At 36.6% G+C, this 13,395-nt stretch overlaps 2 protein-coding genes across 3 annotated transcripts in view; one reads left to right on the forward strand and one right to left on the reverse strand.

Annotated features, from left to right (window-relative positions):
- Positions 1-13,395, forward strand: part of LOC110383678 (protein lin-37 homolog) — a 358,932-nt gene that overhangs the window by 291,094 nt on the left and 54,443 nt on the right. The window lies entirely within an intron of this gene.
- LOC110383730 (uncharacterized) overlaps positions 10,145-13,395 on the reverse strand; it is a 33,294-nt gene continuing 30,043 nt past the window's right edge. The window contains exons 15-18 of the mRNA XM_064035689.1: positions 13,103-13,272; positions 12,112-12,221; positions 11,272-11,413; positions 10,145-10,919 (exon numbers count right to left, since the gene is read on the reverse strand). Coding sequence (XP_063891759.1) covers positions 10,530-10,919; positions 11,272-11,413; positions 12,112-12,221; positions 13,103-13,272 — 812 coding nt within the window. The 3' untranslated portion in view covers positions 10,145-10,529. The remainder of the gene's footprint in view (positions 10,920-11,271; positions 11,414-12,111; positions 12,222-13,102; positions 13,273-13,395) is intronic.

Raw genomic sequence — 13,395 nt, forward strand, 5'->3', positions numbered from 1 at the left:
CCAGACCAGTAACAAGAACGCTGAGTGATGATTCATCTTTTTTCGTAAAAATTTTACCGTAACGTACCCAAACAAACTTATACCCTAATTCTTTTGCCCGAGCTCTAGTGGCCGCGTGTAGCGCCTTATTCTCAGGCGACAGATGTTCCACAACAAATATAGGTGTTGGGTCACTCATAGCTATTCCTAGGTGACTCGCGTTCAGCTTATCCTGAGGATTGTCCCTGTTGTGTTTAATAGCTGCGGCTAGGAAAGTGTCACGAAGTCGGGGCTGCTTAATTTCACCAGTATAGATCTAGGTCTTGTGTTTTGTCTATCCTTTTTAGCCGTTCTGGTACAAATTTGGATATCGGTTTCTTTGATACTGCATTTAATCACTTTACTAAGCTGAAGGACGGTATTAACCAGATTCTCTGATCTATGTTCAGGCACACATTGTATTTCTACATTGTTAGATCGGGCATGTTGTTCCATTGCATTAATGCGCTTTGATATATCGCTAAGTGAATTCTGAAGCAAACTATTGTCTTTTTCTAGCTTAGCAATTCTAGAAGATTTTTCTTCTAAATCTGTTCTCATTTCCTCATATTTAGTGTTGAAGAACGACAGCGATTCTTTAAATTCTGCAATAAGCTCATTAATTTTATTGTAATGTACGTTGGTTATGTTTTTAATTGAATCTTCTAGAGCCCGACCGATTTCTTGCCGAATTATTTCCCTTAGGGAGTTACTGGTTATATCCGTAAGTGCCAGGTCAGTGGTATGTTCGGTGTTCGTTACGTTGGTATCTGAAGGGCCAGGACTTCGGTTGCCGGTATTAGGACTCTCTGGGCGGGTCGACCGTACTGGTGTATTCGTATTATCGAGTTTCGGTTGCTTGCTCGTGCAAACAGGGCACTTCCAGGCATTTCTACTTTGGACACTCATTTGTTTAAATCGTCCTTCGGCTATATTCGCACATAAAATTTAACAGGGCTGATAAGTATAATAGAACAATTATATGTTATTAGATATACAAGCTTCCACCGGTGACTTTACTCGCATCCTGGGAAAACTTGTTCCTGCATCCGGATAGAGGTTCCTTTGTTTTAAATAGTTTGCTACCTGCACAAAGGACCTTTAGCTTTTAGTCATTAAGAGTGTGACATTCTCTTCTGGCTTCATTCAAGCGGGAGTCATCATAAGTTTGGGTGAATTCGACCATTGTAGTCATTCGACCATAAGATTCGTTACCTATTACCACTGGTCCCAAACACCCACGCCTAAACTATAGACGTTTGACCAAAGTCAAGCCGTCATTTCAAATTATAAACTTTTGGAAACCGATTTTGTTCGTTTCACTTGTTTTTCACGGAAGGTGTTGTAGTTCCACCTATTTGTTTGTTTGTCTTGTAGTTTCTAACCTTTTAAACGTAGTTTATTGGCTCTTTATGTTTATTAGTTTAGTTTTGTTTGTTTGAGGTGAAAGGGGTATTTTAATTACCTAGGATTTTACATTAATTTATACTCCAATCAAACTGCACTTCGAGCGTTTGGCCAATATACAATTATTTTTATATATCATCATAAAATACTAGTATGTATAGTGTTTCTTTTATCTGAACATCGTATAAAGAGCTAGCGTTCCTCCGCTAATTCGCAAAGTGAGCGATAAAGCGGTACCTCAGCTTATCGGAGCGAACGAACTAAGGATTTTATTTTATTTGATTTATTTTTATTGCACAGTGGCAAACGTTTTACGTAGCTTTTGCTGTTGCTTTCGCTTTTGTGTCAGTTTTGATTGAACTGATTCTTTTTTTTTTAATATAAGGACGTAATACTAAAACCCATCATGTTCCTTATGAAGGCCTATATGTAGCAGGTTCGCGATAACTCTTTCGCATTCCCACAACCCCGGGAATATACTAGCTACCTTCATACCTAAGCTACTCCTACCCAAAGATTGATGAAAGATAAACATTGTCATCAGCCAGTACATGAGCACGCAGTAAATGTGTTCGCTCAATTCTGCGACACGTTTGTGATACAATGTAAGTAATTGTTTCCGCGCCTTATTTTGTACTGCACGTGTTGATACACCCTACTAGTTGTTCACTGGTCATGGGTTACTCGCTTTGGTAGATTTAGACTCGCAATAAAGATGACCAAAACATAAATAGTTTGATGACTGCAATTCGCCATCTATATCACCCGTGTCCCGAGGGAGCTGGGTCCCGAGCATGGATATAGGTATATGTTATTCTGATATAAAAGCTATGTTTTTGCTCATTTTCATCATAATCCATTTCGTTTTTGCACAAAAGAGTATTAAGTATCATACATACAGACATTCATCTTTACAAACTTTCACATTTTATAACATTAGTAAGATTTTTTAGATTACATAAATATGTATACGCTTCAGATCAAACAAACTACCATCAACCAGCAGTCCCTTCTTTTGTCTCTCATATTTCGCAGCAGTACCTTAGTACGGGTAACCTAACCCCACAATGTCGATCCGGCTGCCGTCGCCGGCGACCGGTGGCCGTCAGCTAAAGGTGCGCGCACACCGGACGCACGACGATCATTATTCACACATCAGGAATGCTCCCTGTTCATTTATATTGTAGACTTTATAAATAGGTGTAAATTTATGTACCTACATGTTTTTTGTTTCTTGTAGTTTCGGAGAAATTATTAGCCAAACAAAATGGTCCTTGAGGCAGTCCTGTAGTACAGTTTAGTAGAAAACAAAAATAAATATAATTTATTTTTAATAAGTAAAATTTATTCATTTTATTTATAAAAAAAAATTGTCTAAAAGCGAGATTCCACTGGTGCACAGCACTGTTACAAGCTCTAGCAAACAGTAACAAATTCTATGTAAACATTTCTAAAATGTCCGCGAAACTGCTATCATTGTACATGGTAGCTGCGCACTTGCGAAGATGCGTACACATTTGTTCAAAAACAGTTTTGGTGAAATCTCATCAGTAGTCATTACTGTGTTTTAGAATAATTAACTACTACCTATTATGCACTCTATTACTAAGCTATCTTTAAAACAAGAGCCACTCGCAAAAATTCCTCTCCGCAATCTCCCGATGGTCGACGGATGTTTACGAGGTGCCAGTAAAAGATAAGTGGCACCTGATAGGATAGCATCCAGTATGTTGTGGTCATAAACAGGAAGATAGGCGTGGGAGTGACCCCGGGAGGAGTATGACCTTGGTAAGGTCACGGGTTTGAAGAGTGACGTAGCATGCAGTTGACGTAAGAAGGTGTGAGGGTATGTGTTTGGAGATATTGAAAAGAAGTTATGATTGTGTAGCAATAGCAGAAATTATAAAGTACTCGACTTCGACGGCGCAAGTCCCGGGTTCGATTCTCAGTTCAGGCGACATTTGTGTGATGAGCATTCTTGTAGGCCGTGATCTGGGTATTACATATGTTTTGAAGAATGTGTACGTATATAGCTATTTGTAGTTTTACCGATGTATTAGGACCCATTAGGGGAAGGTGCCCGAAAAATAATAGAGGCAATATACAGTATAAGAAATAATATTAATGTTATGAAGACTCAAATGATTTTGTATTTTGTAATTCGACATATGTATACCCAGCTATATTTTTAATGTTCACTTTCCTTATAAAATATCAAGTGCTTCTGTACAAGTCATTGACCCAAAACTCTTAGGTTCAATATTCTTCAGTTACGTTAGAAAACAGACTCTACTAAATTGAGAAATTCTAGCAAAATAAACAACATTGCTAGTGCTACGCCGTAGCCTCGTAGCGTCGTAGCAGCGTAGCAGCTACGGAATTTACGTAGAACAGTATTCATTTACATAGTACTCGGAGTGGTTCGCATAGTAAATAATTTTAAGTTAATATACAAGTATTGCTTGAAAGCACTTCAAGTTGTTGAAAATTTAAGTTGGAAATTATTTAATTTAGATGGTAAAATAAGAGTAAGATTTTTGAATGAAACAAAAGTTTTATCCATAGAAATTGAATTCTGTTACTTGTCATAAGTATGGACTATACGGTTTTCAAAAATGAAAATCTCAAGTTATAATAATATTTGCACAAATATACCAAATCAAAAAACTTGCTGAAACTAATAGTCTAAGAAGCAGGAGGCTAGGATTGAATAAAACATAAAACTGGTATCTCAAAAACTTTATACTTACGTAAGCTAATACGTAGGAATAGAAACCCCCATTAAAAATAAACCTCAACCAATTAACATTTTTAACACATAACAAAGATCCAATTGTGAACAATAACAAATATTCTCTTTGCTCAACGCCGACAAAGAGGAACGCTCATTCAGAGGGTAGTTCAGTAATTGTGTCAACTGTTCCCCGGCACTAATTATTTCGGCCGGTAATTAAATAATACGAATAATGGTGCAGTAATCCAATATTTAAAGCTGATTTTCATATATTAACAGTTTTAAGTAGCAGTTTGTTTGTGTTGAATGCGAAAATGCTGAGTGGGATTTGATTGATACGGAAGAGCTCATTGACTAGGCTTTTCGATGATTTTTTTTTCGAAGATTTTTGATTTTCATGCGAAATACAAAGTAGTATAAAGTTCTTGCAATGGAGAGCTTATGTTTTCAATTGTACTTACAACACTGTAAATGATAAAATATCTCGACGATTGTAAGTAAACTATGATAACCGATCCCAGCGGATCCTGAGTCCCATCGGGCTATGAGAATGAAGGAATATTAGTGAGTGCACCTGTGTCTGCGCAAATGCTTGTGCACTATAATATGTCCTGCGCAGTTGGCTAATCTCCTTACATGAGAACAGCCGCCGTAGCCGATAATCGGCTAGGAGGACAATATCATCATCATCAGTATAAAGTTATTGCAATGGAGCGCTTATGTTTTCAATCATACTTACAGCATAAATAATGTCAACAATTGTGAATAAACTGTTGTCCGAACTTTCCATAAAATGTTATTAAAATGTCCAAATGCCTTTAAAATAGAAACTCTACATACAAAACATAACACGGTACTTAATGCTTACCAAATAATAATATTTAGTCATTCACTTGACTCAGCCTTATCATAACATTTAATCTTCCCTATTAGTTTTCCAGCCAAATGTCCAGCACTTAGCAGCTCAACATTAGTGGGGGTATTATCATTACTATAATGTCACGATCATCCCCCGAGAGACCCCAACGGATGGGGGATGGGGTTACAAGTGTCCAGCTTGCGTTCTTCTAACGCTCGCAATTTTCTATTCTAAGTGTCTGTGGTAATTATAGAGTTAGGTAATATGGGTTGGGATTTTTGTTAATTGCAAAGTGTTTGAGTTATTTTGTTGTGAATGCAACTAAACGTTTTGTGAATATAACAAAATAAGTCATATTTCTTTCAAAAATATCCAGTTCTTTAATATGTGGTTTACACCACAAGACAAATACATTATTATCGAAGGAAAATACATTATTGTTAATGTATTTTTAACCGCCTTCTAAAAAAACCTAACCTGTTTTAATGTTTTAATTTTTTCGAAGACGTCTCTTCCTATTTGGAAAATAAACATAGGCGACAGTCCTGCAGACACCAACTTCTAGAGCCATATCAAAAGTATTTTTTTACCCTTTCAGTATTTTGTAAAATCGGTTTCTATTTTTTTGTAAAAAAGTTCTAATATCCAGATAAACATAAGTGATATAAAAAGGTGAATTCTAGAGAATTGACAAGCAGTAGTAAAATATTTAAACTAGACTACAAACGCCAACACACAGATTCTTCAATACAATGTATTAAACTCCGCACAAGCCAGCAAAAATGTTGACCTTCACAAATGAATTGTACCATTCCAGTACGTACAATAACTATATCGTGATTGAGCCATTGTCATCAATTGGATAACGAGTTGCACGCCGTTTGGTGTCGCTTCCAGAGCCAGTAGATATATGTGTACGTTTGAATGGAAGTGCCATTCGAGGCTCATTGGTAGCTACACTTCACACATGACTGTGTGGAGGTAGGTTTACTAGTAGCAAAAGTAGTTGGTTGTCTGTCAATTACATTAATGTATTCATTTTTGGTTTCAGTTAAGCTCTTTATACTTAAAGAGGTATTGAAGCTGCAATATAAGTGGTATAAGCTGTAATATAACACAAACAAAGAGAGTATAGTTTCCGTATATCTCAAAAGAAAAAAATACTTAATAATAACACGCTCCTTACTCTCCACACTCCTCTAATAAGCAAAGATGATCATTATCAAATCATGTTTCTCACTAGCTTCATTCCAACTGATCAGATGACAGTTGTTTCATGTAAAAAAACATGAAACTTATATAAATAGCTGAATAGTAATTAAGAAGTATTATATACCTAGTAAGCAATGCCTTTGTTCTTGATTGTTTTATTTTTCTTCTAGTCTCAAACTGTTAGAGAAATAAATATTTCCAGTTATTTCCAGCGAGAAACGCCGCAGGGTAAGCCAGCACACACGTAGGACGCATATCACGTGACCGTGCATTAGAAGTGGGTCAGAGCGACTCATTATGCGCCGGATTGCAGCTGATTGGTGCATTATGCAGAGATAAAGGTTAATTATTGCCGCCGCACGCGCTAACACTCGCGTTTTCTTTGAAGTTCTGAGTTTATTTATAGAATTGAATAAGTTTTTACTTGGTAATTTTACAATTGAGTTCAGATTCTTGAACGTGATTGAGTTTAAAAGGAATGAACATGCCACTGTGAAGGTGAAACACGAACACCTTTGATTTTTCATTCTTTTGATTTACAAAGTAGGGTACTACAAACCAGAATATGCTCGTAACTCCCAGTAACAGAAATTGTCCATCATTATCCTGTATCAAACGGTATGTAAATCCACGCAGTTATTTTTTAGTAGGGTGCAAACAGACGGAGACTTCATTTTATTATGTTTGTAGAAGCTGAAAAAATACTAGTGGCGCGCCGGTATCAGAAAAACTGCGTGGAAACCGGCTGTCGTGGTATGGGCATGTGATGCGGAGGGATGAGAGTCATGTTGTGAGGAAGGTAATGAGTATGAACGTGGACGGATATAGTGGAAGAGGAAGACCAAAGAAACGATGGATGGATTGTGTGAAAGTAGATATGGTAAGAAAGAATGTTACTTGTGAGATGACGGCAGATAGAAGAGTATGGAAGAAGAAAACATGCTGCGCCGACCCCAAATAAAATTGGGATAAGGGCAGGAGGATGATGAGTGAACTAAGTGTTCACTTTATTTAAATTATCTATTTTCAAGCAAACGCAATACCTGCTAACCTAATATAAAACTGCGATAGTAATATTAACTTACCACACTCCACAAAAGTACTTGACCTCTCTCGAGGTAGTTCGTCAAATATTCACTAGTAAGTACATCATACAAGGAAATATTTTCAACAAACCTTCCTTATAAGGCTTTTGGTAGAGTTTTATTTGCATTGTTTGAATATTACCTGTACTAGCTTTTGCTACCGGTTTCACCCGCATCTCGTAGGAATCCAATACTTCACACATCTGGACAAAGATCCCTCAATAAATAGGCTGTCTAACACTAAAATTAGTAGTTCCTATAATTTGCACGTTGAAGCGAACAGACAATTTCTTCAGCCTTATAATATTAGTACCTATAAGTATGGACAGTTTTGTTTGAGGAAAAGCCTTTTATTCATTTATCCTCGGGATCAAAGGGTAAAATGTTCTTTCACATGGCCATATATTTTCTGTGATGAAGATTTGACATCTAATAATCGCAAACACATTATGACGAACAGGGAAATAACAAAAAATATGAATTGTTTGCACGTGATTTTACCGACTTCTAAAAAAGAAGTTCTTTTTTCGACGTGTTTGTTAATTAACTCGAACATAATTAAACAAAATCACCTTCTGAAATATCAATATGTTGAAAGCATCAAAATAAAATATTTTTCTATTCATCTGTGAATAAACACGTTTAATTACGCTTTCCTTCAATTAACATTTAATATTTAATCATTATTTGGGGAAACAGTAGAACAATTGTAATTAAGCGAGCGTTACCTATATTTTATGAATTTTACATACCAACATATTCATTTATCATAATATTTTCGCTCATTCACGCGTTTTAATTACGAGCAAAAGCGGGCGTTTTGCTTTTCAGATAACATTGTGGTTTTAATGATTGTTTTATACGTAAAATCATTGTTTGCATATTTTCATATTCAATTGGATAGAATGTATAAAAACTGTGAGAGGAAATCTGCTATATTTAGTGACTCTAGTATTGATGATGACGATTTTAATTATACGTTTATAAAACAAAGTGGTTAGTCGTAAAAAGATCTACTTATAAATCTATTCTCAAATGTACCGATTCGTAAATTATTTCAATTATAGACAACCCACATATGGATTAAAACTATAGGCTAATTTTTATCCGGGTGCAGGATGTAGTTACCTAGGTGCGTAGAAAAGCTATTATACCTACAAATGTATCATTATAGACATATAGTTGTTACGACAACGCTGACCTGTCGGTAACAGGATACAATAAGTAATGTCTGCCCTTAGATACGCCTACGACTAGGGTAACCATAACACTCCTTATTTTTCATAATATCGGGTTACTTTCAAAAAAGTAGAGATCCCTATGAAACTTGGAATAATGTGAATAAAGGACTCGGAAAGCACAAAAATATCATTCTTAAGCGAACGCAACTAAAACTGTTGACGATATACTAATAAAATATTCTACATGTTTACAGTACTCATCTATCTATCCATATAAATAAAAATGAATTGTTGTTCGTTAGTCTGATTAAAACTCGAGAACGGCCGATTGAGCTGATTTTGATTTTAAAATGTTTGTAGAGGTCCAGGGAAGGTTTAAACGATACGAAGTTCGCGGGTTCAGCTAGTTATTATATAAATATATCCTGGACCGCGACACCATGATAAAAAACTACTTACAGATAATGATGGAAACCGATACTAACAGAAATAATAATTCGTAAACTTAGTCACCCTGACTACCAAACCCGCGGCCTATGGGTAACTTCTCCCCAACTTTGTATTGAAAGCTGGCAAGTAAAAAACTCTTAATTCTGAGCTTTTAAAGAAACGCAAAAGTTCACCGTTCGCGCCCACAAGCTCAACAGTTACCTAAGTGGTGTTCAATTGATCGATCAAGTGGAGTTTAATAGAAATTTTTAAAGGTATTTTTAGCCTGCTTCTAAAAACAGTAATCTAAACTAATATAATAAAAAGGGAACATTTTTTTGTTTGTATATGTGTATCTCAAAGGCTCCGAAACTACTGCACCAATTTGAAAAATTCTTTCACAGTTGAAAAGCTACACTCTTCCCGAGCAACAGACTATTTTATTCTGGTACGGGCAGTAGTTCCCACGGGATGTGAGTGAAACGTGGGAAAACGCCTGGTCTTAAATACTAGTTTCTGCCAGCTATTTCCCTAATTTTCCATTGGCACTTCTCGACGCCCCAGGATAAAAAGTAGTTAAGCCTTTCTCGTGAAAGAGGCTATCTAAGGCTGAAAGATTTTAAATTTGGTCCAGCCTTTCCTCAACTATAACTGACTAGATAAAACAACTTCTTTAATTACCAAACCAACAAGTAAAACTCTTCTATTACATAACTTCAAAAAACGTTTCATATAATATCCGTCGTTATTTCTCACCTATAATATTATAGCAACCGTCTAGAATCACCTAGATTCCATTTAGGTCACTGATACTCGGAGGAAATTGTTAGCCAGCTATACTGAATATTGCTTATAAGAAAAACTTCAGACAAAAATAAAACTTCTTTATTTAAATATCTATACTAATATTATAAAGAGGAAAACTTTGTTTGTTTGTTTGTTTGGTTGTAATGGATAAACTCAAAAACTACTGGACCGATTTTAAATATTCTTTCACCATTAGAAAGCTATATTATCTGCGAGTAACATAGGCTATATTTTATACCGGTGCGGGCAGGAGCTCCCACGGGACACGGGGGAAACCGCGGGAAGACGGCTAGTTGCTTATAAGAAAAAACATAGACAAAAAAAAAACTTCTTTATTTAAGTACAATAAATATGGAACAATTCAATTGTTCGCTACATTACATTTCATTAAAACAAGGATAATTGTGCCAATTGGTGCTTCTTATTTTGTGTTATTTCACGGCCATAAATTGCTCTTTCTCATACAATTTTTCTTCAACATGATACTTTAATAAAATGTCATAACTTTAACCATAATCACAATATTTTAACAAATGCAGTATGCGACAATAAAACTCTAATCTACTTCTTATTTTTGTAAATAATCAATTCCTTCTTTGTTATAATAATCTTATATTTGAAATTAAGTAAAATACCTAATACATATTCAATATACATAAATACTTATCACAATAAGGATCTTTACTCAATGTATTATGTTAATTCCTTCTTTTTTTTTCTTCTTGCACCAGTCTGCTTTCGAAATCATCTTTATACCCGTAGTTTTTCTGGTCTTTGGTCCTTTTCTTTACAGAAAATTAATCAATAGTAACCCTACTAAGCCGATAAGAATCTCCAACCACTTCAGCAGTACTATACCTTTGGAAGAAGTGTCCTTTCGTCTCCAAACCAGTTTCCCCTGTCATACCAGTAATTGCAGTCACTACATCATTGGTCTTCTTACCACTTTTATGACCTAAAGTTATATTATACCTGTTTATTTCTATACCTAGGTTTTTAGAACTGAAACTTCGGCCTAGGGATTTGGATCTTTTGACCACGAATTTGTCGCGGGGCATTTTAATGTCGTATATGGGGTTGATGATGCCGGTATAAGGGGGTGTCGAGGGGGTCGAGGGGGTCAGTTGGGTGATGGTGGGCTCTAGTTGAAGCCGGCTTGGGGGGAGGTAGTCTGAGTAGCGGGATACCTGGAAAAGAAGATTTTGTTATGAGGTTAGAAGTACATAATAGAAACGATGGTAGACTCGTAGTCACCTCATAGTAACGTTTTAACTGATTCTACATGCATTTGTTTATTGGGTAACTAAGTACTTTGTCAAAATTAGTCTAACACAATCGTCGTGTCACAAAAGCACAAAAACTCCAACTGCTGCACTGAAGTTATACATTCACATTTATATCATCCATTGAAATGTATAATTCCCGTGAATAACTTCTAATAAAATTCGCAAGATTTTGGGCAAACCTTATAACCACCATGACTCGAAGTTATTCTTAACCCTACAAGTAAAATTAAATATGAAACTACCATCATCATACCTGTCTACCAATACTAGAATTTCTGGGCAGCGGAGGTGGTGGGGGCGGTGCTTCATCCCCAGACACATAGTCCGGGTGTCGTGGTCTGTACTTCTGCGGAGCCTCTGTGGTTGCACCCTCAGCTTCTGGGAGACGCCATGCACTGGGGATTTTCAGGTACATGGAATATATTTTTGTAAATGATATCTTTTTCTTCCGCTTTTAAACTAACTAAAACACTGGTACTCTGCTGCATCCATTTAGACTGGAATCTGACGCCAACATAGTTGGAAATAGGTTAGGCAGATGAAGAGCCCTGTGGTCTTTATCTAGGGATATCCAATTCTTAGTGTGCATACGAATTTTTACTTAACTGCGGAATGTTTGGAAAATTCCCTGTCATCTAAATTATTCAAAACTCCACCAAACTTTGACGATCAAAATATTTTCGTCACGTCAAAACGACGCAACTATTCAAATATAATCGAATTGCAAAACTCTAAAGGTCATCACAATTGGAGAGTAGTTTAATTAATTGTGTCCCGGGTCGCCCACGTTCACTGAAAAACTTCGTCGGTAGTCAGTTATCCCTCGCTTTAACTACACAAATGAGTCTGTTGGCTCCGAACCGTTTTTACGTAATTATTTTAGGAGTACATTTTTGTCAAAGGTCATGTTTAGGAAATGAAAAATTTTCGACGATTTCAGAGGTCAGTGCTTACCTCATAAATTAAGTTTTCGAGTGGACAAGAATCTCTAGGGTTTTCTGCTTGATGACATTAGTAAAAGGTCCTTTTTGTTACATTGGAATACTACAAAAATTTTACATATCTAATTATGAGACCAAATCTTCTGCCTTACCTAGTAGCTCTTTCACTACTCCTGGATCGAGCAGCCCTGGCCAGTCGATGCAGCGCAAACAGTGCTCCCTCTCCCGCATCCCCCAAAAATGAACACAGCTCTTGTAGGATCTGGAACCAGACACAAAAACGCTCTGATAATAGTTATTTGTTATACAAGAGTGCAAAGTTGCTTTTTAACCGCGGGCTCAATTTTGATGACCGAGCAAGCGAAGGATTCTAAAATTGAAACACGAGCATAGCGAGTGTTTCAATAATTAGAATCCTGAGCGATAGCGAGGGAATCAAAAGAGCACAAGGTGAAAAATCTTTGCACTCGAGTGTAACACGTAACTTTTCATCCCACCTCATCGAGGAAATTTAAAAACAAAATGGCGCGCACATATGAGTGTCAAATTAAAAAGAAGTACCTATTAAAGTACACTTATTTGAAAACTCAGTTTAAAAATGAAACGAGGTCAAAAATCTATGTAAAAACAATAATAAAAATTACTTAATTAATTGAATAATTATTTTAAGCAGTATTTTATTTGTTTAATATGTATTTGTTTGAAAAGTCTTATCAAGATTGTCACAAATGGAGTATTGCATACGATGTTCTAAATTCAAATCACTTTGCCGCTCTAGAGGATAAAAACGGCTTTTGCGCTCAGATATCAAAGGGTAAAACTACTCTTTCCGAGATGGTGGGATGAAAAATACTTTTGAAGTCTTTAGCAACTTGCCCCCATATAAGATGTCCCATTGAATCAAGAAAATGTTATCTTTCTATGGTTCTTCTCTATCAAGGCTCCGTGAGGCTTGGGCTTGCTGGGCTGAGGGATTTTCCAAAAAAAGATGCCCTGGCGAGAGAGTTGTATCACAGATTACTGTTGTATCTGGCGTGGCCCTGGTATGTACTAGGAGAACTCCAGAAGAAATCAAAGTGGGTTTGTTCAGCACTCGATGGCTTCTGACCTACAAAAACACTTTATTACTTATGTACAACTCACAGTAAACCTCCCTCGGTGCAGCAGTGCTAGCGGCAGGTCTCCGAGAGCCAGCTGCAGCGCGTGTCCGCAGCGGCCCGCGATCAGGTTCAGCGGGGCACATTGTCCCACCAGCCACTCGTCTTCCAAAGACCATGCCGAGTCTTCTGCGTCTGATGCTCCTGATTCTTCCACTGAGCGTTAAAAATCACAAAAAGTTGGAATCAATGTATCGCTAAAATAATACTTCGAAAAACTTCAGTAGACCGTAAGTATAAGAGTCACGTCAACCCCAGAATTTTTCAAAGGGAATAGTA

This window comes from Helicoverpa armigera, chromosome 8, assembly GCF_030705265.1.
Source record: "Helicoverpa armigera isolate CAAS_96S chromosome 8, ASM3070526v1, whole genome shotgun sequence".
NCBI lineage: Eukaryota > Metazoa > Arthropoda > Insecta > Lepidoptera > Noctuidae > Helicoverpa > Helicoverpa armigera.